Source organism: Ranitomeya imitator, chromosome 3, assembly GCF_032444005.1.
Source record: "Ranitomeya imitator isolate aRanImi1 chromosome 3, aRanImi1.pri, whole genome shotgun sequence".
Taxonomy (NCBI): domain Eukaryota; kingdom Metazoa; phylum Chordata; class Amphibia; order Anura; family Dendrobatidae; genus Ranitomeya; species Ranitomeya imitator.
Genome location: NC_091284.1, coordinates 760,923,912 through 760,950,310, shown reverse-complemented (window position 1 = coordinate 760,950,310; position 26,399 = coordinate 760,923,912). Strand labels below are relative to the sequence as shown.

The window sequence follows — 26,399 nt, the reverse complement described above, 5'->3', positions numbered from 1 at the left end:
CCGTCGCTGATTGGTCGCGGCAGCCATGACAGGCAGCTGGCGAGACCAATCAGCAAATGAATAACCGTGACGGACAGACAGAAGGACAGATGGAAGTGACCCTTAGACAATTATATAGTAGATAAGGCTATGGGGCCATAACATTAAGACTGGTGGAGCTCAAGTTCACGCTATGCCAGTCTTAACAGAGTGCAAGCAGTGAATTCATTAGGAGGCTCCTGACACTTAGAAAACTTGGTGTCTCTAGTAAGTGACGTGCGCCGACTGCACCAGAGCAGCTAGTCTAGTCAGGGACTGAAGTACTATTTCTAGAAATTGACGTCAGGCTTGATGAATTCGGTGGGAGAGTAGTCACGCCCTGCCCAGGTTCCTTCCCAACTCCTCCCATTTCGTCAGAACTGATCCAAAGTGGCTTGAAAATGCCAGAAGTCAACTTTTGTGGGGTAAAAGAAGACACAAAAGAGAATGGTAAAACCAAAAACACTCAGTTTGAAAAAATGTTTGCAGTAATCCGCAAGTGCTAGTAAAAGATGTAAATAACAGGGTATTTGGTTGATACGTTTTTTGCAAAAAATGTATACTAAGCTGCTCTACCAATCTTCACGGTATACCCATATCAGAGCAGTCCTAACTAATGTATGCAATCCCTATCTGATGTATTTAAAAACCTGTTAAAAGCTGTTCTACCCTGTATGCACACATGGATTTTTCCTCTCTGAACCCTGTTCACACAGGTAATGTACAGATGATCAGGTTTTTAAATACATCAGATAGGGATTGCATACATTAGTTAGGACTGCTCTGATATGGGTATACCGTGAAGATTGGTAGAGCAGCTTAGTATACATTTTTTGCAAAAAACGTATCAACCAAATACCCTGTTATTTACATCTTTTACTAGCACTTGAGGATTACTGCAAACATTTTTTCAAACTGAGCGTTTTTGGTTTTACCATTCTCTTTTGTGTCTTCAGGTTTCTTGGTGGTGTGTGAACATGTTCTTACAGACTTGTTCTCTGTGCAGGTAGCCCATGTGTTCCTGTTTCCATTTTGTGGGGTAAAAGCTTTGATGAATCGACCCCTGTGTGCTTATTTTTAAACTGTCAGATTTTTATTGACAAGCTCCCTAAAAATTACAGGTACGCGGTGGGGAGCTGGAGTACCTACCAAACGCCAGAAGGGAGATCCCAAGCCCCTGCTCACCCCCCAATTTAATGTTTTTGGGTCCTAGCACTGTGATCAGTTATCTCTGACAGTCACATAAACATTGAATAGCTCAATAGTTATCGGTGGGCTGACATAGTTTCTGAGCTCTCAGGCTGTTTCTATGGAAACAGCATGCAGAAGTAATGCAGGCATTTAAATGTAGGTCACTATTTGGATCCATCTTGTTTATTTAGTGCTAAATACACGGGGACTGATGTTTTAAGGAAACCTGAGTAATTTTCTTCTATTTCTGTTGTTAGAAAACTATAGATCACATGTTTATATGTCTCTTGTCTGAAATGGTTATTTTCTGTATTCAGCCCTAAGACACACTGAAGTATACAGCGGCACTCAAAATTACTGTTATTGTGAACAGTTAAGCAAGTAAAAGAGGAAATGATCTCTAAAATGGCTAAAGTTAAAGATTAAACATTTGTATTTTGGGCAAAAAAAAAATGTAATATTTTACATTTTTAAAAGCTATAGAAAGGTAAATGGGCCAATGCAAATGTTTGGGCAACCTGCATGGTTAGTACCTAGTAGCACCCAATTTAGAAAGTATCACAGCTTGTAAGCACTTTTTGTAGCCAGCCAAGAGTCTTTCAATTCTTGTTTGGGGGATTTTCATCAATTCTTCCTTGGAAATTTCTTCCAGTTCTGTGAGATTCCTGGGTTGTCTTGCATGCACTGCTATTTTGAGGTCTAGCCACAGATTGCCAACTATGTCCAGATCAGGGGACTGTGAGGGCCATTGCAAAACCTTCAACTTGAGCCTTATGAGGTAGTTTATTGTGGACTTTGATGTGTGTTTAGAATAATTATACTTTTGTAGAAGCCATACTCTTTCCAACTTCAGCTTTTTTACAGTATGTTTTATGTTTGCATCAAGAATTTGTTGAAATTTAATTGAATCCATTGAATTCTTTCCTCTACCTGTGAAATGTTCCTCATGCCATTGGCTGCAACACAACCCCAATGCTTAATGGTTGACAAAATGTTCTTTTCATGAAATTCTGTGCCTTTTTTTCTCCACACATACCTTTGATCATTGTGGCCAAAGATTTCTATTTTAACCTCATTGGTCCACAAGACTTGTTTTCAAAATGCATGTCTTGTTTAAAAATTTTTTGCATACTCCTGATGCTGTACTTTATGGTGAGGACACAGGGCAGGTTTTCTTCTGATGACTCTTCCATGAAGGCCATATTTGTGCAGGTGTTTCTGAAAAGCAGAATGTTCTTCAACTCCAGAGTCTGCTACATCTTTCTGAAGGTCTTTTGCAGTCAAGCGGGGTTCTGAATTGCCTCCCTAGATAAAGAGCACGTGGCTTAAAATTCTGGTTCAAAAAAACCTTAGTCTGGTGCCCATTTTCAATTATGGGGCTTTTTGTTTAATTCTTGTCTTTGAAAAGCTGTTTTAAATTTCGATCCGTTTACTTTTGTGTCATTAGTTGTAGTTTTGAATGCGCTGTACCATATAATGTACTGAAAATAAAAATTCTATGTAGGCAAAATGAAAAAAAAAATCAATTTTGCCAGAAGAAAGCCAAATGACCCTGATCAAAAGTTCACATACCCCATTTCTTAATACCGTGTATTGCCCCCTGTAACATCAATGACAGCTTGAAGTCTTCTGTGGCAGTTGTGGATGAGGTTCTTTATTTTCTCAGATGGCAAAGCTGCCCACTCTTCTTGGCAAAAAAACTTCAGTTCCTGTATATTCCTGAGATGTCTAGCATGAACTGATTTCTTGAGATCTCCCCAAAGTGGCTCAATGATGTTGAGGTCAGAAGACTAGGCTGGCCACTTCAGAACCTTCACTTTGTTCTGCTGTAGCCAATGACAGGTTGACTTGGCCTTGTGTTTTGGATCGTTTTCATGTTGGAACGTCCAAGTACGTCCTATGCGCAGCTTTCGGGCTGATGATTGCAAATATGCCTCCTGTATTTGCTGATAACGTGCTGCATTCATTTTTCCTTCAACTTTGACCAAGTATCCTGTGCCTTTGTAGCTCACACATCCTTAAAACATCAGTGTTCCTTTCATCATGGGCCTTGTTGACCTCTCTCCAAGCATAATGTTTATGGTTGTGGCCAAAGAGTTCAATTTTCGTCTCATCACTCCAAATTACCTTGTTCCAGAAGTTTTGAGGCTTGTCTCTTTGCTGTTTTGCATATTGTAGGCGAGATATTTTGTGGCTTTTGAGCAGTTATGGCTTTCTTCTGGCGACTCGACCATGCAGCCTATTTTTCTTCAAGTGCCCCCTTATTGTGCATCTTGGAACAGCCACACCGCTAGTTTTCAGAGTCCAGTATTTCAGCTGATGTCATTTGTGGGTTTTTCTTTGCATCCGGAACAATTTTCCTGGCAGTTGTGGATGAAATTTTTGTTGGTCTACCTGACTGTGGTTTTGTTTTTACAGAGCCCCTGATTTTCCAATTGCTAATCACAGTTTAATCGCTGCTGACTGGCATGAACAATTCCTTGGATATCTTTTTGTATCCCCTTCCTGTTTCATACAGTTCAACTACCTTTTCCCATAGATCCGTTGACAATTCTTTTGCTCTCCCCATGACTCACAATCCAGAAAGGTCAGTGGGTGGATGAAAGATGCAAGAGTCTGTCTGGATCACAGAAACTCACTCAGCTTTCATGCACACTCTGATTACAAGCAAACAGGTCACAAGTAAGGATGTTACCTTTAGTAGCCATTCAATCCCATTTGTGTCAACTTCTGTGCATGTTATCAGGCCAAAATCACCAGGGTATGGGAACTTTTGTTCAGAGTTATTTGGATGTTTTGGGTTGTCATTATGATATAAAAATAGAAAACACAGTAGTTTGACAATAAATGGCTTCATCCAACCACTGAGTGGAGAAAACCAATGGCTTCAACCAAGCATGAGTGGAGAAAAAGTTTTGGTGTTATCATTCATATTCTGTGAAAAAGGCCAAGAAAGCAAAAATTCTGCCAGGGTATGTAAACTTTTAAGCACAACTATATACACTGCTCAAAAAAATAAAGGGAGCACTAAAATCACTGAATGAAATATTCCAGTTGTAAATCTTTATACATTACATAGTGGAAAGTGTTGAGAACAATAAAACCTAAAAATTATCAACGTAAATCAGAACTTATATTCCACGGAGGTCTGGAGTTGGACTGATGCTCAAAATCAAAGTGGAAAATGAAGTTACAGGCTGATCCAACTTCAGTGTAAATGCCTCACGACAAGGAAATAATGGTCAGTAGTGTGTGTGGCCTCCACTTGCCTGTATGACCTCCCTACAATGCCTGGCATGCTCCAGATGAGGCGGCTGATGGTCTCCTAAGGGATCTCCTCCCAGACCTGGACTAAAGCATCGGCCAGCTCCTGGACAGTCGTGGTGCAACGTGACATTGGTGGATGGTGCGAGACATGATGTCCCAGATATGTTCCAGATTCAGGTCTGGGGAATGGGCGGGCCAGTCCATAGCTTCAATGCCTTCATCTTGCAGGAACTGCTGACACACACCAGCCACATGAGGTCTGGCATTGTCCTGCATTAGGAGGAACCCAGGGCCAACCGCACCAGCATATGGTCTCACAAGGGGTCTGAGGATCTCATCTTGGTACCTAATGGCAGTCAGGCTACCTCTGGCGAGCACATGGAGGGCTGTGGGGCCCTCCAGAGAAATGCCACCCCACACCATTACTGACCCACTGCCAAAGCGGTTATGCTGAAGGATGTTGCAGGCAGCAGATCTCTCTCCATGGCGTCTCCAGACTCTGTCACGTCTGTCACATGTGCCTAGTGTGAACCTGCTTTAATTTGTGAAGAGCACAGGGTGCCAGTGGCGAATTTGCCAATCCTGGTGTTCTGTGGCAAATGCCAAGCATCCTGCAGGGTGTTGGGCTGTGAGCACAACCCCCATCTGTGGACGTCGGGCACTCAGACATCCTCATGGAGTTGGTTTCTATCCCTTTGTGCAGACACATGCACATTTGTGACCTGCTGGAGGTCATTTTGCAGGTCTCCAGGAGTCCTAGTCCTGTTCCTCCTTGCACAAAGGCTGAGGTAGCGGTCCTGCTGCTGGGTTGTTGCCCTCCTATTGCCCCCTCCACATCTCCTGGTGTACTGGCTTGTCTCCTGTAGCGCCTCCAGCCTCTAGACACTACGCTGACAGACACAGCAAACCTTTTTGCCACAGCTTGCATAGATGTGCCATCCTGGATGAGTTGCACTACCTGAGCCACTTGTGTGGGTTGTAGAGTCCGTCTCATGCTACCATGAGTGTGAAAGCACAACCAACATTCAAAAGTGACCAAAACATCAGCCAGAAAGCATTGGTACTGGGGTGTAGTCTGTGGTCCCCACCTGAAGAACCACTCCTTTATTGAGTGTGTCTTGGTAATTGCCAATAATTTCCATCTGCTGTCTATTCCATTTGCTCAACAGCATGTGAAATTAATTGTCAAACTGTGTTGCTTCCTAAGTGGACAGTTTGATTTCACAGAATTTTGATTTAGGGTTCTTTTTGAAGCACAGAGAGCATCATGAAGACCAAGAAACACAACAGGCAGGTCCGTGATACTGTTGTGGAGAAGTTTAAAGCCGGATTTGGATACAAAATAATTTCGAAAACTTTAAACATCCCAAGGAGCACTGTGCAAGCTATCATATTGAAATGGAAGGAGTATCATACCACTGCAAATCTACCAAGACCCAGATGTACCTCTAAACTTTCATCTCAAACAAGGAAAAGACTGATCAGAGATGCAGCCAAGAGGTCCATGATCACTCTGGATGAACTGCACAGATCTACAGCTGAGGTGGGACAGTCTGTCCATAGGACAACAATCAGTTGTACACTGCATAAATCTGGCCTTTATGGAAGAGTGGCAAGAAGAAAGCCATTTCTCAAAGATATCCATAAAAAGTGTCATTTAAAGTTTGCAACAAGCCACCTGGGAGACACACCAAACATGTGGAAGAAGGTGCTCTGGTCAGATGAAACCAACATCGAAGTTTTTGGCAACAATGTCAAAGGATATGTTTGGCGTAAAGGCAACACAGCTCATCACCCTGACCACACCATCCCCACTGTCAAACATGGTGGTGGCAGCATCATGGTTTGGGCCTGCTTTTCTTCAGCAGGGACAGGGAAGATGGTTAAAATTGATGGGAAGATGGATGGAGCCAAATACAGGACCATTCTTGAAAAAAACCTGTTGGAGTCTGCAAAAGACATGAGACTGGGACGGAGATTTGTCTTCCAACAAGACAATGATCCCAAACATAAAGCAAAATCTACAATGGAATGGTTCACAAATAAAGTATCCAGGTGTTAGAATGGCCAAGTCAGACCTCAATCCAATCGAGAATCTGTGGAAAGAGTTGAAAACTGCTGTTCACAAAAGGTCTCCATCAAACCTCACTGAGCTTGAGCTGTTTGCCAAGGAAGAATGGGCAAGAATTTCAGTCTCTCGATGTACAAAACTGATAGAGACATACCCCAAGCAACTTGCAGCTGTTATCGCAGCAAGAGGTGGCGCAACAAAGTATTAAGTTAAAGGGGCTGACTAATATTGCACGCCCCACTTTTCAGTTTTTCAATTTCCACAAAAATTTAAAATAACCAATAAATTTAATTCAGCTTCACAATTGTGTTCCACTTGTTGTTGATTCTTCACCAAAAATTTACATTTGGTATCTTTATGTTTGAAGCATAATATGTGGTAAAAGGTTGAAAAGTTCCAGGGGGCTGAATACTTTCGCAAGGCACTATATATATATATATATATATATATATATATATATTAGATGGTAGCCCAATTCTAACGCATCGGGTATTCTAGAATATGTATGTAGTTTATTTATGAAGATTTTAGAATAATACATTGAATACACACGATTCGGCCGCCCGCGACCAATTAGCGAAGCGTGGTTCAAATCCCACGCCAGTTCGCGTTCGGACTGCGCTTGTCGCTGATTGTTCGGCCACGTAGTATATAACACAGCCACATAGTATATAACAGCCCACATAGTAAATAGCACAGCCACGTAGTATATTGCAAAGTCACATAGTATATAGCACAGCCACGTAGTATATAGCACAGCCCACGGAGTATATAGCACAGCCCATGGAGTTTATAGCACAGCCCACATAGTATATTGCACAGCCCACATAGTATATTGCACAGCCCACATAGTATATTGCACAGCCCACGTATTATATTGCACAGCCCGCGTAGTATATTGCACAGCCCGCGTAGTATATTGCACAGCCCGCATAGTATATTGCATAGCCCACGCAGTACCACGCACGCAGTGTATAGCACAGGCCACGCAGTGTATAACACAGGCCACGCAGTGTATAACACAGGCCACGTAGTGTATAACACAGGCCGCGTAGTGTATAGCACAGCCCATGCAGTATATTGCACAGCCCGCGTAGTACATTGCACAGCCCGCGTAGTACATTGCACAGCCCGCGTACTATATTGCACAGCCTGCGTAGTACATTGCACAGCTCGCGCAGTACATTGCACAGCCCGTGCAGTACATTGCACAGCCCGCGCAGTACATTGCAAATCCCGTGCAGTACATTGCACAGCCCGTGCAGTACATTGCACAGCCCACGCAGTATATTGCACAGCCCACGTAGCATATAGCACAGCCCACGTAGTATATAGCACAGCCCACGCAGTATATTGCACAGCCCACGTACTATATTACCCATCCCACGTAGTATATTGTACAGCCCACGTAGTATATACCACAGCCCACGCAGTATATTGCACAGCCCATGTAGTACGGTATATTGCCAAGCCCACATAGTATATTGCACAGCCCACATAGTATATTGCACAGCCCACGCAGTATATAGCAATGTGGGCATCATATCCCTGTTAAAAAAAAGAATTAAAATAAAAAATAGTTATATACTCACCCTCCGCTGGCCCCCAGATCAAAGCGGTTACCGACGCTCCTCGTGCGCTCAGGTCTGAAGAGTGCATTGCGGTCTCGCGAGATGATGACATAGCGGTCTTGCGAGACCGCACGTCATCATCTTGCGAGACCGCAGTGCATGGAGCGGTCACCGGGGCCTTGCGAGGAGCGGGAAAGGCCTGTTCCTGATCCGGGGGGCCAAGGGAGGGGAGTATATAACTTTTTTTTTTTATTATTATTATTATTATTTTTAACATTAGATCTTTTTACTATTGATGCTGTATAGGCAGCATGAATAGTAAAAAGTTGGTCACACAGGGTTAACAGCAGCGTTAACCGAGTGCGTTACACTGCGGTCAACGCTGCCATTAACCCTGTGTGAGCGCTGACTGGAGGGGATTATGGAGCGGGCACTGACTACGGGGAGGAAGGAGCGGTCATTTTTCCGCCGGACTGTGCCTGTTGCTGATTGGTCGTGGCTGCTTTGCCACGACCGATCAGCGACTTGGATTTCCATTACAGACAGAGGCCGCGACCAATGAATATCCGTGACAGACAGACAGAAAGACAGACAGAAAGACAGACAGACAGACGGAAGTGACCCTTAGACAATTATATAGTAGATACAGTATATATATATATATATATATATATATACTGTATATATATATATATTAATAAGCTATTTTTTATATTTTTAGCTTCCCAGTTGGACTTAAACCTATGATACCTTAATTGCTTGTACAATGTACTGCAATACTTTAGTATTAATACAAGCAAAAAAGAGAAAACTCCAGCACTTGGTCTCCAATGTAGAATAAAAACAATAATATTTATAACATTTATTATCACATCGAGCTGGGGTTTTTCTTGTTATGATCTCCTACTTTTAACTGTGTGAAGTTAAATTACTTTTTTTATTTGTTTTTATTCTATATTGTAAACCAAGTGCTGGATTTTTCTCTTTTTTTGCTTGGATCTTTATTCATCCATTTATAATCGGGATTTCGTTTCATGCACTCCCCAGGGATCTGGCACTGTTTTTTTTTGTAAAAGGTGAGCCTAGCATATTTTTCTTTGCTTTTGATACGACTACTTTAGTATTGCAGTCTTTTGTCAAATTAACTATCTCATATCTCTTATGAAGTCCCACCCCACTGGCATTATTCTATAGGACTACCCAGGGGTGTAACTAGAATTCAAGGGAATCTATAGCAAAATAAAATTGGCTCCCACCACCTAATGACAAAAAAAACTGAAGCAGTAGCATAATTGGCAATAATTAAACATATGGAAAATACTGCCATATATCAGAGAATCCACAAAATAGAAAAGCTACCAATGTGGTGGAAACAGGTGTGAAACATTTGATAAAACAATGTATAATAGGGTAAAAAGAAAGACGACAAACATTAAATAATCAAGAAGCCAATTACTGATTTTATTGTACATAAAGTTCTTCTGAAGTTGGTGGCACTTCATAAAAATATCATTTTTCAAATTTTTTGTTGATAATTTGAAGACTTTATATATGCGCGGTGTCTATTTTATTTTAATTTGAAGACTTTTTTTTTATTTTTTCATAGCAACAGACAAAAGTGTGAGCAAAATTTTGTTTCTGAAAACGCGGACTGTGAAGTTACAAGGAGCAGCCTCGCTTGTCTCCAATGGACCATCAGGTGATCCATGAGGAAGTCACGAGTGTTAGTAAATATCTGCACTTATGTTGGGAAGTAAGGACAATGTTTGTATGTTTTATAGGCTTAGTCAATTTTTGGAACATATTCCAAGGAGGAAAACTGTCTGCGAGTTTTATACCAGTAAGTGTCCATCTACATAACACATAGATGTAAGGTAGACATGGCTGCTATTAACTGATTTAGATGTACTCACTGGAATGACAATGCCAGAATTCCATCCAGAAGCTTCTACTGATTTTTGCACTTATTACAGCAAAAGTCAAATACATCCAGGCGCATAATAGCATGCTACTCTATAAAGCACTACATCTGACAGAATTAGGTCCTGATCCAAAAACTGCTCATGAGAATATATTGTGATCTCAGGGAGTGGCAGGAGATAAGTTGTCAGCAAATCTGCATAGGGATGGATGGATAGACAAATAGATAGACAGACAGACAGACAGATAGATAGATAGATAATGTAGATAGATACTGTATAGATTGATACTGTAGATAGATACTGTATATAGATATGATAGATAAATACTGTAGATAGATAATGTAGATAGATATGACATAGAATAGATAGATATTACATAGAATGGATAGATAGCTACAGTAGATATATACTATAGATAGATAGATAGATAATGTAGATAGATACTGTAGATAGATTGATACTGTAGATAGATAGATACTGTATATAGATATGATAGATAAATACTGTAGATAGATAATGTAGATAGATATGACATAGAATAGATAGATATTACATAGAATGGATAGATAGCTACAGTAGATATATACTATAGATAGATAGATAGATAATGTAGATAGATACTGTAGATAGATTGATACTGTAGATAGATAGATACTGTATATAGATATGATAGATAAATACTGTAGATAGATAGATAATGTAGATAGATAAAGTAGAAAGATAGATATGACATAGAATAGATAGATATTACATAGAATAGATAGATAGCTACTGTAGATAGATAGATGCTGTGGATAGATATTACATAGAATAGATAGATAGCTACTGTAGATAGATACTATAGATAGATAGATGCTGTAGAAAGATATTACATAGAATAGATAGCTACTATACATAGATACTATAGATAGATACTGTAGATAGATATTACATAGAATAGATAGATAGATAGAAGATAGATAGATGCTGTGGATAGATATTACATAGAATAGATAGATAGCTACTGTAGATAGATACTATAGATAGATAGATGCTGTAGAAAGATATTACATAGAATAGATAGCTATTGTACATAGATACTATAGATAGATACTGTAGATAGATATTACATTGAATAGATAGATATTACATAGATTAGATAGATATCGCATTAGATAGATGGATCGATATCAGATTAAGTGCCATTGATACAGTGATATATAAATTGTAATATGAACTGTTGAAGAATAAACCAAAGTTTAAACAAAGTGCATACACAGGACAATATAGGTGAAAACATATTGTACGGTCCAAATAAATAACAGTGGTAACTTATAGAAACATTGATTGATATTGATATTTTGATATTGATATTTGATATTGATATTTTATCACTGCATCAGTTGCATTTGCATAATAATTATTTATTGATGCATCTATTTATTATTTTGAAACTTGAGATTTTGTTATTATTGACCAACCATAATTATAATTAAATCCTTCCCACCACTAGTCCCACAGTTAGAAAGTGCATTATATAAATCCGTCTTCTCTCCCTTAAGTCTAGGGCTGGGTGCCAGGTCAGCAGTCTTGCCATTACTAAGGATGACTCTCTCATGTTTGTAGCAGATTACATCGGTTATATATATGTATATGACATTAAAGACTATGCTATCTGCGGAGCTGAACAGAACCGTCCGACATGTAAGTCTGATCTTTTTTTTTTTTTTTTTACATTATTTGATCTATTTTTTTGAGAATTTTTAAAGGAATAACAAATTAAGAATAATCTGCCAAATATAACATTTAATGAATATTCTGAGAAACTATTTCAGAATTTCTTTAGAATATCATATCAAAGTTATGTAATAGAATCACAAGCAGTGCTCATATCTAATGTAGGTTATGTCCGTTTTTCTTAGGCCCCTTCAAATGTCCTGATGATACCAGTACTGGAAAAAACAGTATCGTGTTATCAGTGCTGCTTGTCTGTGTGACATACTTGTGTACGCGTGAGTCCTCCATGTGCCATCTGTGTGTACATGTGCGTCACCATGTTGCATTTGTGTGGCACTTACTGGAATAAAATGCCTTGCAGAAAATAGTGATTTTTAAGGGTTAAAGATTTACAAACTTTGCAACGACCCTTGATAGATAGATATATTTCTAATTTCACAACACCAGGACACATTAGAAAAAATGGCACCCTTTAGTGCCTTGCATATTGACCTAATGGTACAGATATTAATCAAATAAATGAAAAAAATGACGTTCGGTCCCCCACACACACATTTTTTATAATCAGCAAAGGTAAAGCAGACAGCTGAGAGCTCATATTGTCAGGTAAGGAAGGTCCATGGTTATTAGAGTTATTGGGTGTTTTCCAGCCTAAAAATACCCACCTTCGGCCGCCCCAGAAGTGGTGCATCACATTGGATGTGCCAATTCTAGCACTTTGCCTCTTCTTTTCCCAATGCCCTGGTGCAATTGGGGTAATAGTAGTTGGGGTTGATGTGAATTGTCTAAAAACGAAGCTGACACCAGGTCCTGGTATTAGTAATGGAGAGGTGTCTATCAGAAACCTCCATTACTACCCAGCACTAAAAAGTAAAAAACACACATGCAAAAATACTTTATTTTAAAAAAACACTCCCCGACTCTTTCCCTGGTTCACCAATTTATTTTTATTTTTTTAACTCCCACGCAGATCCGACGTGGTCGGGCTAGTAATGGGGGTGTCTGATAAACAGCTCTGCATCGCTAACACCAGGGCTTGAAGTCAACTGTGTTTTTTTGACAATTCACAGCAGACACCAACAACAAGCCCCATTACCGCGATTGTCAACGAACCAGAGCAATCAGGAAGAGCCAAAGTAAAGCGCCAGAATTAGGGCATCTAACTTGGTGCGCCACTTCTGGGGCAACCGTGGGCTGCTATTTTTAGGCTGTAAAGGGCCCAATAAAGAGGGACCTTCCCAGCTTGATAATATCAACTCACAACTGTCTGCTTTACCATTGCTGGTTATAAATTATTTTTTTATTTTTTATTTATTACATTAATAGCTGTAAGATTAAGACAATATACAAGGCGCTAAAGGGTGTCATTTTTTATAATGTGTCCTGGTATTGTGAATTAAGATGTCTGTCTATTTATCTGTCTTTTATCCATCTATCTATAAAGGAGTTTTTGCAAAGTTTGCAAACCTTTAACACATAAAAATCAGTATTTTCTGCATGGCATTTTATTCCGGTATGTGTCTCAAGGACAGCGCACAGCTGTCATACGAATAACATCCATGTATGGTACGTATCTGCACATACCGCTAGGCTTGCATGAGGCCACTTCACACGTGCGGGACAAAGATGGACATGTCTCCGGTACATGTGAAAACGGATGCCTCATACACCAGAGGGGCTTTGGAGCTGAGCCTTCTTAACGTATGTAACGTGCCAGCTGCATTGTACAGCCAGCACCTGCCACTAACAGCAGCAACCATAGTTAGCTCTGATAGCTGTTATTTGACCACTTATATGCTGCCCATCAACCCACCAAGGTGATTGCTGAGTGCTGATGGGAAGTCCTCATCACTACCATCTACTCTTGTGAAGCCCAGCCATTAGCCAAGCTTCATAGAGGACTGTCATTTTTACTGTATACTCCAATACCATAGTATTGCAGTGTATAGAACAAGTAGTCAAATTATGACAGGTTCAAGTCACCTATGAGAACTAAAAAAAAGTATAAAGAAAGTAATACATTATATGGTAAAATAAATTGTGTCATTTAATCATATAATGTCAACTGCAAAAGAAAATATGGCTCATGGGAAAAGAGGAGGAAAAAAGAATGAAAGTTCAAAGATTAAATTTTGCCGTGTTGGAAAGAGGTGAAAGGAATTTTTCAAGATCAAATAAAATAAGAAAATAACTCATCTAATAAATCCTCCAGGACTCCAGTGCTGTCCCCTCTGACCTTTGCTTCCCTACAGTGATGATTAAATATTGTCTGACTACATGACTGCTGCATGCCTTGGTTGTCTCATGCCATCCACATCAACATCACTGCTGCGGCCAGTGATTGGTGGCAGTAGTCATGTAAACAGGTCGGCTGGGAGCATGTGCGGCTCTGCTGGAGCAGTCACAGATTTTTCATGCATGTACTGTTACTTTATTTTTGTTTTATTCCTTTCCCTTCCTTTGGCAATTGATTTGCAATCTGAGCCACCAGGGCAAACCAATCGCAAAAAAAGTTACATTAATGTGTGTTTTGCTGCTTTGAATTTTGCACTGATTATGTTTTGCTCATCTTCCTCTGTACTTATAGCATAACACTGGTTTGCATAGGAGGTTACACTAATAAAATTAAAAGTGTCAGACTTTTTGCAAGGTTTTGTTTCTCATTTAAAGCCGTGAAGTGGGTGTTTTACTGTGAGATAGATATTTCATAGATTAGATAGGTTTTCAAGAAATACCCACTATGCGTCCACAGATGTCTGCGGCTCTCCCGCCAGACCGCAGCATGTCAGTTTCTCTTGCGGAGGCTCTAGTTTCCGCAAGAGAAATTTCACCAATAGAATGTTTTGGATGCGGTGAATTCACAAGGTTCCGTGAACACATGTGGATTTACCTGTGTTCAGTAGCACTTTGGAGGCAGCGAACATGCGCTTCCAGATCTTGTGCCCTACATTCCAAACACATACTGATTTGATATAGTGATGATGTCTGTAAAGTCCGAGTCCATTCCAACAAAACTCAATGAATCAATGTTAGTCTATAGGGCAATCACAGAAAGTGATTAATGATGCCATTGTGACGGGGTGTACGGCAGAGCAAGAAGGGACAACAGGCCAAGGGATGATTCAACAGATTTATTATCAAGAACGCTGGAACAACACATGCAGGTAGATCTACAGAGTCCACAATTAGTCCAATGGAACAGGTTCGGGGGCACCTCCCGATAATCCTTGTGCCAGGTAACAAAGCAATAGTCCACAATTAGTCCAAGGGATCCCAAAACAATCTCACGAACGACGAGATATGTCCTCAGCTCAAGTCTCGCCCCGTTCGCCTCCACAGTCCTAGATGGGCGTGGGGTCTTGCCTCAGCTAAGAATCCCCACTCCTTCTCCTTCAAGGATCAACTCACATCTGATCTCAAAATAAGAATGGATTGTCTGAGCTCCTGGGATCCGCCCATGAAGGGGTAAGGGGTTACACCTTCTATTCAATGGTTGGGTCCACCAGAAGATTCTAGACTGGTCGGCTCCGCTTAGGCTATCTAGTATGTACATATGACTAGCCACCTGCTGTGAAGAAGAATGGCTATTCCTCAACTAGTGATGTTGACAAAGCTTAATTACATTAGAGCTTAGGGCTGCAAGTATTGGGGGAAGGAGACATATTGTTACAGGTGAACTCCCAGCCAAGAAAATACGTGAATTACAGCTAATAGAAACCAGAGATCAGTTACATAGATTAAATGGCATATTATTCAAATACAGGACAGGGCAAAAGTACATATCATGACAGCCATCACTTTATGAGATATGAAAACCCCCTTTAATTAAATATCCTCTTGGCTGTCACTAAGTATTGTCGAATATTAATATACATTTTTATATGTTCTTTTTTGCATAGTTATCAAGCACTGGAGGGCACACGTAGATATGATTACACAGTGAGTAACATGAATGTACATTTTTTTTCCCAGCTTGTGATGTATGATAAGAATATGTAAAACTATAAATGTTAACCTTGCTGAACTTCAGGTTTTCAGTTCAGACAAGTTTTAGTTAAAGGAAACAAATATGGATAGCTGTTTCATCCCTTGTTGAACGTTAAACATGAAAGAGCTGCACCTTGCGCTGACATATGCAGCCTGAATATGGCAGCATTAGTTCTAGGCCTCCTTCACACATCCTGGTGATTTTGGTACTGGAAAAACCAGTACTGGTGAGATCCGTGGTCTGTGTCCGTGTGCCATCCGTGTGTATGTATGTGACATCCGTGTGTTGTCAGTGTGACATGTATGGAAAGAAATGCATCATCGATATTAAAGAGTGTTATGTATTAAATATGTTCAAAGATAGAGAGGAACATGATGATAGATAAATAGTCACTGCTCATGGCCCGCCATGAGTCAGAATGGTAAAGGAGTCCAAGGTCAGAAGTCAGTAGGGTTCATCATAAACAGGAGGAAGAGACAAAAGCATAGTCAGGTAACGTTGCAAGGTCAGAATATCAGGAGGATAACGGATCAGAGCAGAAGGGTTTAAACAGACGGATGGTCAGAACGAAGTCCAAGGTCTGGCAACAAAAGATCAAGTACACATAACTTAAGGCACAGAAAGCACAAACCTCACTAGCTGAATGTACGACTGGCATAGGTCTGGGAGAAACAGCTCAGTTAAGTAGCATGGCAGTCACCTGGGATAATGAACACTGGCCAATGTACTGCAGTAAACTTTATGTCCCATGAAAAGTTGGGCTCTTCATGGGACAAGTAGATAGTTGTCTGACTAACGAAGAATAAGGTGTTTTATTATTTTTTAATTTTTCAGTAATAGATGGGAAAAGAGGGTTAGGAGTGTTTATTTCAAATAAAGGAATCTGTGTGTTTATTTCAATTAAATGACTTTTTTTTTTTAATTTAAATAGATTTTTATTAACAATATAAAAAAAAAAGGAGAACAACAGAATGCCATTTACATTGCATTATATCAGATACACATTTTCTTACTTTAATAAACCCCAACATTACCCCAACTACCCCCCTCCCCCATAAGACAGCTCAGTCTCAATCTCCACCCCACCGAGGCATTATCTGCCTCTTGTAATTTATCCTCTTCCAGGTCTTAGGAAACACGACGCCTATACTCCTCAATCCAAATCAAGCCAAGGAGACCATATTTTATTAAAGAGTTCTATTTTCCCCCTTTTACTGTACACCCCCTTTTCCAATTTTAGACCATGTTGAACATATTGGAGAAATTCCCTTCTCACAGGTGGTTCCGCGTTTATCCAGTTTCGTGCTATTACTTTCCTGGCCATGTAGAGTAGCCTAGCAATTGCAATCTTCCAAGTATTGTCAACTCCAATTTCTTCCACATATCCCAGCACACATACTATCGGGTCTCTAACAACTCTGCACTTATACGCTGCTTCAACTCGGCTCAAAACCACCACCCAAAAGGCAGCCAGTCTCGGACACGTCCACATCATGTGATATATTCCTGCCTTCTCACTCGCACACCTCGGACACCCAGAATTGGCACGCAATCCCGCTTTGTATAACACTTCCGGAGATTTATATACCCTATGCAAAATGTATAGCTGCGAGAGCCTATATGGTTCACTCAAGGATAGTCGCGGAACCCACTCCATCACCGATTCCCAGGTTTCATTTTCCATCGGCCCCACTTCTCTCTCCCACTTAGCTCTCGCCTTTATAGGGAAATCTAGCAGAAATGTGTGCATAAGGTCCTTATACAGAGTGGAAATAACTCCCCTTGTAGTACCCTCACCACACACATACTCCAACACTATATCATCTTGAACCCTGATATCAGCCTTCTTATTCTGAGCTCTAAAGGCATGTCTCATCTGCGCATACTGATATTCCCCTGTGGATCGCAAACCAAATTCTTCCTGCAATTGGGAAAAGGACTTCAGCTCCTGCTGCTGGATTATCTGGTGAACAAAGCAAATTCCCTTATTCTGCCATTCCATCAATCCTCCCAGGGCCTCAAAATCCTTTAAGTTGTGGTTAGACCATATCGGTGTGAATTTAGTCAACCCTGTAACCCCACGAATCTGCCTTAATCTATTCCATAATTTACGAATCAGGAACAGGGTTGGGTATATTTTCCCCAGCGCGCCCAATGAGCCATCCTCCAAACACCTGGCCATCGGTCGTCGGTCCGTCACCTCTTCCAATAGCTGTTGTACTGCACTGGATGACGCCCCTCGCGCCCAGCCCTTCAAATGCTGGCTCTGGGCCGCAAGGAAGTATATTTCCGGGTTGGGCAAAGCCAAACCACCATCTTCCTTGGGTCGTTGAAGCGTCTCCAAGCTAATACGTGGATATTGTCTACCCCATATCAAACTTCTAAAGAGGGCATTAATCTGCCTGAACTTCCCCCGAGGGATCCAAATTGGTGCGTTATGCAGAACATAAAGAATTTTGGGCATAAGGACCATTTTAATAAGGTTTACCCTACCGACGACCGATAGATGTAGCTTATTCCAGGCGTCTACCTTTGCCTTGAGTACCCCCATAACAGGAGTCAAATTTCTTTGCAGAAACTCCGCCACCGGCACCGAAATCCATATTCCAAGATATTTAAATTGGGAAACCACCTTCAGCCTCTCATCCCCAACATCCTCACTCACATTCTCTCCTACGTCATCCACTCTAAAAAGAACCGTCTTATCCCAATTAATTGTTAGTCCCGACACAGTACCAAATCTCTCAACAATTTCAACGGCCCCTCTTAGTGAATTGTCTGGATCCTCCAGGAACAGCAAAACATCATCCGCATATAACGCTATTTTTTCCTCTACTTTGCCATACCTAAACCCAGGGACCCCATCCGACTGCCGAATCTTAGCAGCAAGAGGTTCTACAGCCAACGCGAACAGGAGGGGTGAAAGCGGGCATCCCTGCCTAGTACCCCTAGCCAGCCCTATAGGACGAGATAGCTCCCCATTTACTCTAATTCTGGCGGATGGTAATGAGTACAACAGCTGTATCCAGGCCACAAACTGCGGGCCAAACCCCATACATTCCAGCACCTGCCAGAGGTACCCCCATTCGACGCTGTCAAACGCCTTGTGTGCATCTAGCGATACAATCACTCTTCGACCACAGTTATCAGACTCTACCTGCAAATTTACATATAACCTCCGCAAATTGATCGCCGTTGATCTATCCGGCATAAAGCCAGATTGGTCCGAATGCACCAGACTCGCAATAACACTAGAGAGGCGGAGAGCCAACACCTTGGCCAGAAGCTTGACATCAATTGTTAGTAAAGAAATTGGGCGGTACGACTCCGGTTTCCCCAAGTCCTTATCCTCCTTTGGAATGACCACTATTATGGCCTCTCTCATAGAGGCTGGCAAGCGCCCACAAGACCTAGCTTCCTCCAATACCATTTTTAATCTAGGAATCAACACTTCTGCCAACCCTTTATAGATCTCAGCGGGTAACCCATCGACCCCAGGCGCCTTCCCATTGGCCATAGACATCAATGCCCAACTCAATTCCTCCTCAGTGATAGGGGCCTCAAGGCTCTCCCTATCTGCCTCACTCAGTCTCGGCAAATCCAGACCTTCCAAGAAAGTCAGTGCATCCTCGACCGATTCACCAACCCGAGAGGAATACAAATCTGCATAGAAGTCCGCAAAGGCTCTCAAAATTTCAGGTGTTTCCGTTATTTTACCTCCACTAGCAGAATCCAAAGAGTGTATATATGAAGAACCTCTCTGAGCAGCAGCCACTACCGACAGCATATGTCCCACTGTTTCTCCCTCCTGATAGAACAATACCCTTTGGAAATCTCGTTTCCTCTCAGCTTTGCCTAGCAGAATTTTTTCCAAATGATTTTGTGCGTTTTTCATTCTTCTCTCTGCCTCAGGGGTTCCCAGTGTGGCCATCCCATCCTCTGCTTCCTTCAACTCCTCAACTGCCGCTTTTTCTACCTCTCTCGTCCTCCGCTTACACCTACTAATGTCCCTAAACAGTAGTCCCCTCAGGTACGCCTTCATTGCATCCCAAATTGTAAGAGCGTCGGCGCTTCCATCATTTAAGAGAAAGAATTCCGCCACCTCCCGTCCTATACTTTCCAACTCAATGCTCTGTAACCAATTAGGATGAATCTTCCATTCTCTCCCACTTAGCGAGCGAGCCCCCTCCAATCTAACCTCTACTTCAATTGGACTATGGTCCGACAAGGCCCTTGGCAGATATCTCACCTCCCCAACCAATGTGTCCAAAATCCTGTTACCCAGAGCCATATCAATCCTAGAGAGTGTGGCATGTGCCGGTGAATAACATGAGTACCCTCTCTCCCCCACATGTCTAACCCTCCACAGATCAATCAAACCTATCTCCTGTATATAGGTGCCAAATGTTGTTATGTGTCCCTCCGACCTATTCTGAGTATTTTTATTTTTATCCCAATATTCATCACAGATGTTATTTAGATCTCCGATAATTATTAACGGTGTCGGTCCCCATTTTTCCACTCGCTCCATTACTTCTCTAATCTTCCTGCTAGAGTAGGGAGGCGAAATATACATCGCGGCAACACACAGCATCACTCCATACAGTATACACCGTAATAGTACATACTGTCCCTCCACGTCCACATATACCTTCACCTCCTCATACTGAACTCCCGCTGGAACCAAGATTGAGACTCCTCTTGCATACGTGGAGAAGGTAGAATGATATCCCCTCTGGATCCATCGTCTATTCAAAACATCCACTTTTTCCCTTACCAAATGCGTCTCCAGCAAGCATATCATTGAGGCCCTTTGGTCTCTTGCATATTGCAAACACGCAGCACGTCTAGATTTCTCCCCTAGGCCTCTCACATTCCAGCACAAAATCTTAAAACGGGTCCCCATCACTTGGCTCATCTTCACTATAAGTATCATCAATTTTGAGCTCAGGCTGTCTAACTACCCTCCCCCCCCCCCCTCCCAACTCCCCCTCCCACCCTTCCCCCCTCACATCTAACCATTCCACCTCTTTCCAAGAGTGGGGCATCATCGCCCATAGCGAACACTCCGTTTGGCATTACCTTCCCAACCCTCCTCCCACCACTGTACATAACAGGATTTCAGACATTTTGAAAAATAACGTTCTCAAAACATTTTAACTTAGAATTATTTGCACACACAAGAAGTCTGCATAAACTTAAAATATGTCGCAAACCCTTCCTCCCCCTTTCCCAGCAGCCATTACACCATCCCTTTCCCTTCTTCCCCCCCCATACCCCTTGGCTTGTCAATCACATGACTCTTTTCCAACTGACAGATAAGTAAACAACTTCAGACTCTTCCCACAGTTTCAGTCTCCTTTTCCTTTAAGCTTTTTAGCATTAATATCGATCCACTGGGTAGCGTCCTCCGGCTTCTGGAAAAAATGAATTTTATCAAACGCCACCACCCTCAGTCTTGCTGGGAACATCATGGAATACTGCACACCCAATTCCCTCAGCCGTCTCTTGATACCCGTGAACATCATCCGTTGTTTCTGCACCAGAGTAGAATAGTCTGGGTATATAGCAATCTTTTGACCTTCAACTGTCAGATCCGTCATGTCTCTGGCCTTCCTCAGGATAATGTCTCTGTCTCTATAGTTTAGAATTTTGGCGAGCATGGTACGGGGATTCGCTCCAGGGACAGGTGGTTTCGGCGGGACCCTATGCGCTCTTTCTACCGCGAACACTTTTGTTAGCGCCATATCTCCAAATGTCTCTAACAGCCATTTTTCAATATATTCCGTTGGATTCCTCCCTTCAGCTTTTTCAGGGATGCCCACTATGCGAATATTATTTCTTCTGGACCTGTTCTCAAGGTCCTCATTTTTCGCAGCCAATTCAGCTATTGCTTGAGTGAACTTTTTCTCTGCTTTTTGCAGCTGCACTATATGGTCTTCTGCAGTGCTCACTCTCTCCTCTACCTCCCCCACACGTTTGTCAATCTTCTGCATGGCTGCGTTTATCTGGGCTGTGTCCCCCTTAACCTCCTGTATCTGTATGGTCAGAGATTGTTTACATGAAGAGACTAGCGCAAAAACGTCTCTTAGGGTAGGCTCAGCTTCTGGCGCCATTTCCTCGGGTCCCCCTTCTGCCACCGCCATTTTACTCTCCTTTCTCCCCTGTTGTACCTCATGTTCTCCTGCTGGGCTCTCCTCCTCCTCCTCCTCTTCGGTATCAGCTCCGGCTCCCTCCTCTGCGGCCTCCGCTCTCGCAAACTGCTGGAGCTTTGCCGCTACCTCCATGCGCTTTCTGCATGCGGCGTTCTCCTTGTCTGCCTTTTCCCTCAAGTCGGCGCCATCTTGGATTGCGCCTGCATCCCCGGCTCCCGCGTCCTTCTGCCGTCTCCTGGTCATGTTCGTCGGTTCCAGCGCTACCGAACAGCACCGCCGGCCTCTCCAAGTCTCCCCGCAGCCAGTAAGCCCCCGCAGGGACCAAACAGCAGCGGCTCTGCAGGATTTTACAATATACAGCGGCGGGAGCTCACAGCCGCACGTCCGCTCACATGGACTCTCAGGCCACGCCCCCAATTAAATGACTTTACTCGGTCTGTGTCTTTATTACATTTGACTATGCAGTTAGTAATGGAGCTGTCTTATAGACGCCTCTCCATTTCTAGTCCCTGGGCTTGATGTCAGCGTCTATAAAACAGCTGACATCAACTCTATTACCCCATTTGCCACCGCCCCAGGGCAAGTGGGAAGAGCGGAGGCTAAGTGCCAGATTTGGGGCATCTTATGATGGTCTTAGCCTGGGAAGGGGGCAAATATCTGTGGCTCTTTCCATGGTTATTAATATCAGCCCACAGCTGTCCGTTTAACCTTTTCAGGTTAGAAATGAAAGGCAGACCCTACGTCATTTTTTTATGTTGTCCCAGTAATCTAATCAGTAAAGGCTAAGAAAACAGCTGTGAGCTGTTGTTAACAGCCTGGGAACCTTTTGTGATATTGGCCCCTTTCCCAGATTATTATCAGCCCCCAGCGGTCTGCTTTCTCTCTGCTGTTTATGAAAATTATGTGAATTAATACACGATGTACAAAGTGGGTGCTGAATACAACTCCCATCATTGTTGCCTAGTGACGCTGATCTCAGGGAGACCAGGCGATAATGATGAGAGCTGCGTTCAGCACCGAGTGCCTGGGAACAGCGCAAACTGTACCGCTTGTCCCAGGCACCGATATGTGTTACACTGATGACACAAGGATGATCCGTGTGTCATCAGTGTGCATGTGTAAGGTGCAAATTTTGTCTGTGGTGCATGTTAAAAACTGCCATGTCTGCGTGTGAAAAACCTGACATATGTACACCACCATTGAATACGATGGGTGTGCATATGTCCATATTTGCGTTCCTTAACCCCCGGAGCTTTTTTCGGTTTTGAGTTTTCGCTTTTCGCTCCCCTCATTCCCGGAGCCATAACTTTTTTATTTTTCCGTCAATATGGCCATGTAAGGGCTTATTTTTTGTGGGACGAGTTGTACTTTTGAACGACACCATTGGTTTTACCATGTTGTGTACTAGAAAACAGGGAAAAAAATTCCAAGTGCGGTGAAATTGCAAAAATAGTGCAATCCCACATTTGTTTTTGTTTTTTTTTTTTGCTAGGTTCACTAATTGCTAAAACTGACCTGCTATTATGATTCTCCAGGTCATTACAGGTTCATAGACACCAAACATGTCTAGGTTATTTTTTATCTAAGTGGTAAAAAAAATTCCAAGCTTTGCTAAAAAAAACAATTGCGCAATGTTCCAAGACCCGTGGCGTCACCGTTTTCGTGGTCTCTTGTTGGGTGAGGGCTTATTTTTTGCGTGCCGAGCTGACGTTTTTAATGATACCATTTCAGTGCAGATAAATTCTTTTGATCGCCTGTTACTGCATTTTAATGCAATGTTGCGGCAACCAAAAAAGTAATTCTGGCGTTTTGAATTTTTTTTCTCGCTACGCCATTTAGCGATAAGGTTAATTCTTTTATTTATTGATAGATCAGGCGATTCTGAATGTGGCAATACCAAATGTGTGTAGGTTTGATTTTTTTTATTGTTTTATTTTAAATGGGGTGAAAGGGGGGTGATTTGAACTTTTATATATTTTTCATTTTTTCATATTTTTAAAAATATTTTTTTTACTTTTTTTTACTGATCGGCTCTGCTACGTAGGAGCGATGCTCAGATTGCCCCTGTGTAGCTAAATTACAGCATTGCTATGAGCGCCGACCATAGGGTCTCACAGCAATCTGAGCCCCCAACAGTCCAGTACGGTGGTGCACAAGGCTTTCTGCCAGCTTCGTGAAATGTGGTCTTCTCCTTGCTTCTGGGTCCTGGAGATGCCCCTGGAAACTGTAAATCCCTTTCTCTGTATCTTCGTGGTTTCTCAAACTCACACAGGACAGCCACTCTCGCTGCACCCGGAAAAGTCTGTCAAATCTCACAAGTCCACTCTGTTACAGGCTGTGGGTCCTCTCTTGCAGAAAACAGCACAAGGTTCCCTCTGCAGTAGCTTCAGCTCACACACACACGATGTTCAGGCTACACCCCCACCCTCTGCACAGTCCAGCTCATTCATACAGCCTCTTGCAGGAGAGAAGCAGAACATTCCATCACACCAGACAAGGGGGTGTAGTCTCTTAAAGTGATAGCGTGTTCCTTACTGTCCATAACAGCACCACCCTCTTACATGCTTCCCTTCTTAATGATGGTCGTCCTCGGCCATAACAGCATCAAGGTCAAAGTGTAATGAAGGAATGTGCAATGCGGAAACAGCACCTATAGAGGAGGCAACAAAGTTGGAAAAACAGACAGGGACACTGTTCTACATATCGGACTGGTGGAACCCCTGCATTAGACCTCTGGGATCTTCGGAGCTCTTGGCTGTCAGGCAAGGCTTGACTATCTTCCAGAGGAACACTTGCTGCCGGAGTCATTGTGGGCTCTTGTCTGGTCTCGTCCTCGCGTGGCGGTACTGGTACATCCGTGGGATTACTGTCTGTGTATCTGAGGACCCCCTACTGTGTTAAGGATGGTTCACCACTCGTCATCGATTTCACCATCAGGCATGACAGATTCAGGAAGTGGAGTAGCGCCTTCAAGCTACAATGGCGTAGAACAGATCTCAGACCAGCAAGGCCACAGCATATTTCCGTGAAGTACTCTAGGGGCGGATGATCTGCACCTTGTAGACGGGGCCATTAGCATACACTCGCTTGATTACTCTGTAAGGCTGTACTTCCCATCTCTCACTTAGTTTTCCCTTGGGGCACTTCTCTCTGATTAATACTCGGTCTCCGGGTTGGAACGGTAACTCTTGAGTCGATTTACGGTCTGTATGTTCTTTTTCTTGCAGCTGCTGACCCGCCAACCGCCGTATCGTTTGTAATCGTTGCCTGTGCTCTTTCATCCATGAGGTGACAGATCGCTCCATCAGCTCCTCTGGCTGTTCCAAATGCAGCTCAATCATCTCTCGTCCAGCTCTTCCAAACAGCAGTAGATAGGGGGTATAACCCGTGGTGGAGTGGACCCGATTGTTGTAGGCCCAGACCAACTCTGGCAGGTAGTCTGGCCAACACGCCTTCTTATCCTTCTCCAACGTTCTCAGCATTTGAAGTAAAGTTCGGTTGAAGCGTTCACATGCTCCTTTGCCTTGAGGATGGTGAGAAGTGGTCCGGGACCGCTCGATGCCATACATACGATACAGTTCTTCCATCACCTTGCCTTGGAAACATGCACTTTGGTCAGAGTGGATGCGCTTTGGGCACCCATACACCCGGATGAAATCTTGACAGATGGCTCGCGCCGCCGATTCCGCAGGCTGATCTCTAGTTGGGGTGACTACTGCGAACTTAGAGAAATGATCGGTCATCACCAAACAGTACTGTAGCCCCCGGGCTGAGTGTCCCACGAGGAGATAGTCGATCATCAAGACTTCTAGCGGCTCCTTAGTTTGTATGGTCTGGATGGGTGCCCTCTGTTCGGTACTCTTAATGAGGTTGCATACTCGACATTGACGGCAAACCTCTTCCACCACAGACTCCAACCGGGGGCAATACACATACCGCTGTAACCACTAGTAGGTCTTTGTGGGCCCGAAGTGAGATCCAAATTTGTGGGCTTCTTTAGCTACTTCTTGAGCCATTCTTCCTGGGATGACCACCTGCCACCTTACTTCCATATCTTTTGGCTGTTGTCTCTTACGATATAGCACTGACTCTCGCACTTCCAGTCTATCCCACTGGTGTAACACACTCTTCATTTCAGAGTCCAGATCATCTCTCTCTTGTTTGCCAGGCTTCCGCTTCTGATTTACCCACCATTTCATCTGTCTCAGCCCTTCGTCTTCATCCTGAACTTGTCCCCATTCCTCATTGGTTCTCCCCAGAGACTTGGCCCCTGTCAGGAAGCCTGCAAACTTCTGTCATGGCCCACACCAGGGCCAGGAGCTCTAACTGGAAGGAGCTGTAATTGTGAGGGTTTTTTTCCCTGTTTCGCAGGGACCTGCTGGCATACCCGATGACTCTCTCATGTCCATCCTGTATCTGAGAAAGTACTGCACCGAGTCCATGAAGGCTACCATCTGTGTACAACAGGAATGGTTGATCGAAGTCTGCGTAGGCCAAAAT

The 26,399-nt window shown here is 42.8% G+C and overlaps 1 protein-coding gene across 1 annotated transcript in view; it reads left to right on the top strand.

Annotated features, from left to right (window-relative positions):
- Positions 1 to 26,399, top strand: part of LOC138671096 (cilia- and flagella-associated protein 337-like) — a 262,921-nt gene that overhangs the window by 206,269 nt on the left and 30,253 nt on the right. Inside the window, exons 23-26 of the mRNA XM_069759005.1 lie at positions 9,725 to 9,817; positions 9,900 to 9,958; positions 11,582 to 11,723; positions 15,656 to 15,695. Of these exons, the coding sequence (XP_069615106.1) occupies positions 9,725 to 9,817; positions 9,900 to 9,958; positions 11,582 to 11,723; positions 15,656 to 15,695 (334 nt within the window). The remainder of the gene's footprint in view (positions 1 to 9,724; positions 9,818 to 9,899; positions 9,959 to 11,581; positions 11,724 to 15,655; positions 15,696 to 26,399) is intronic.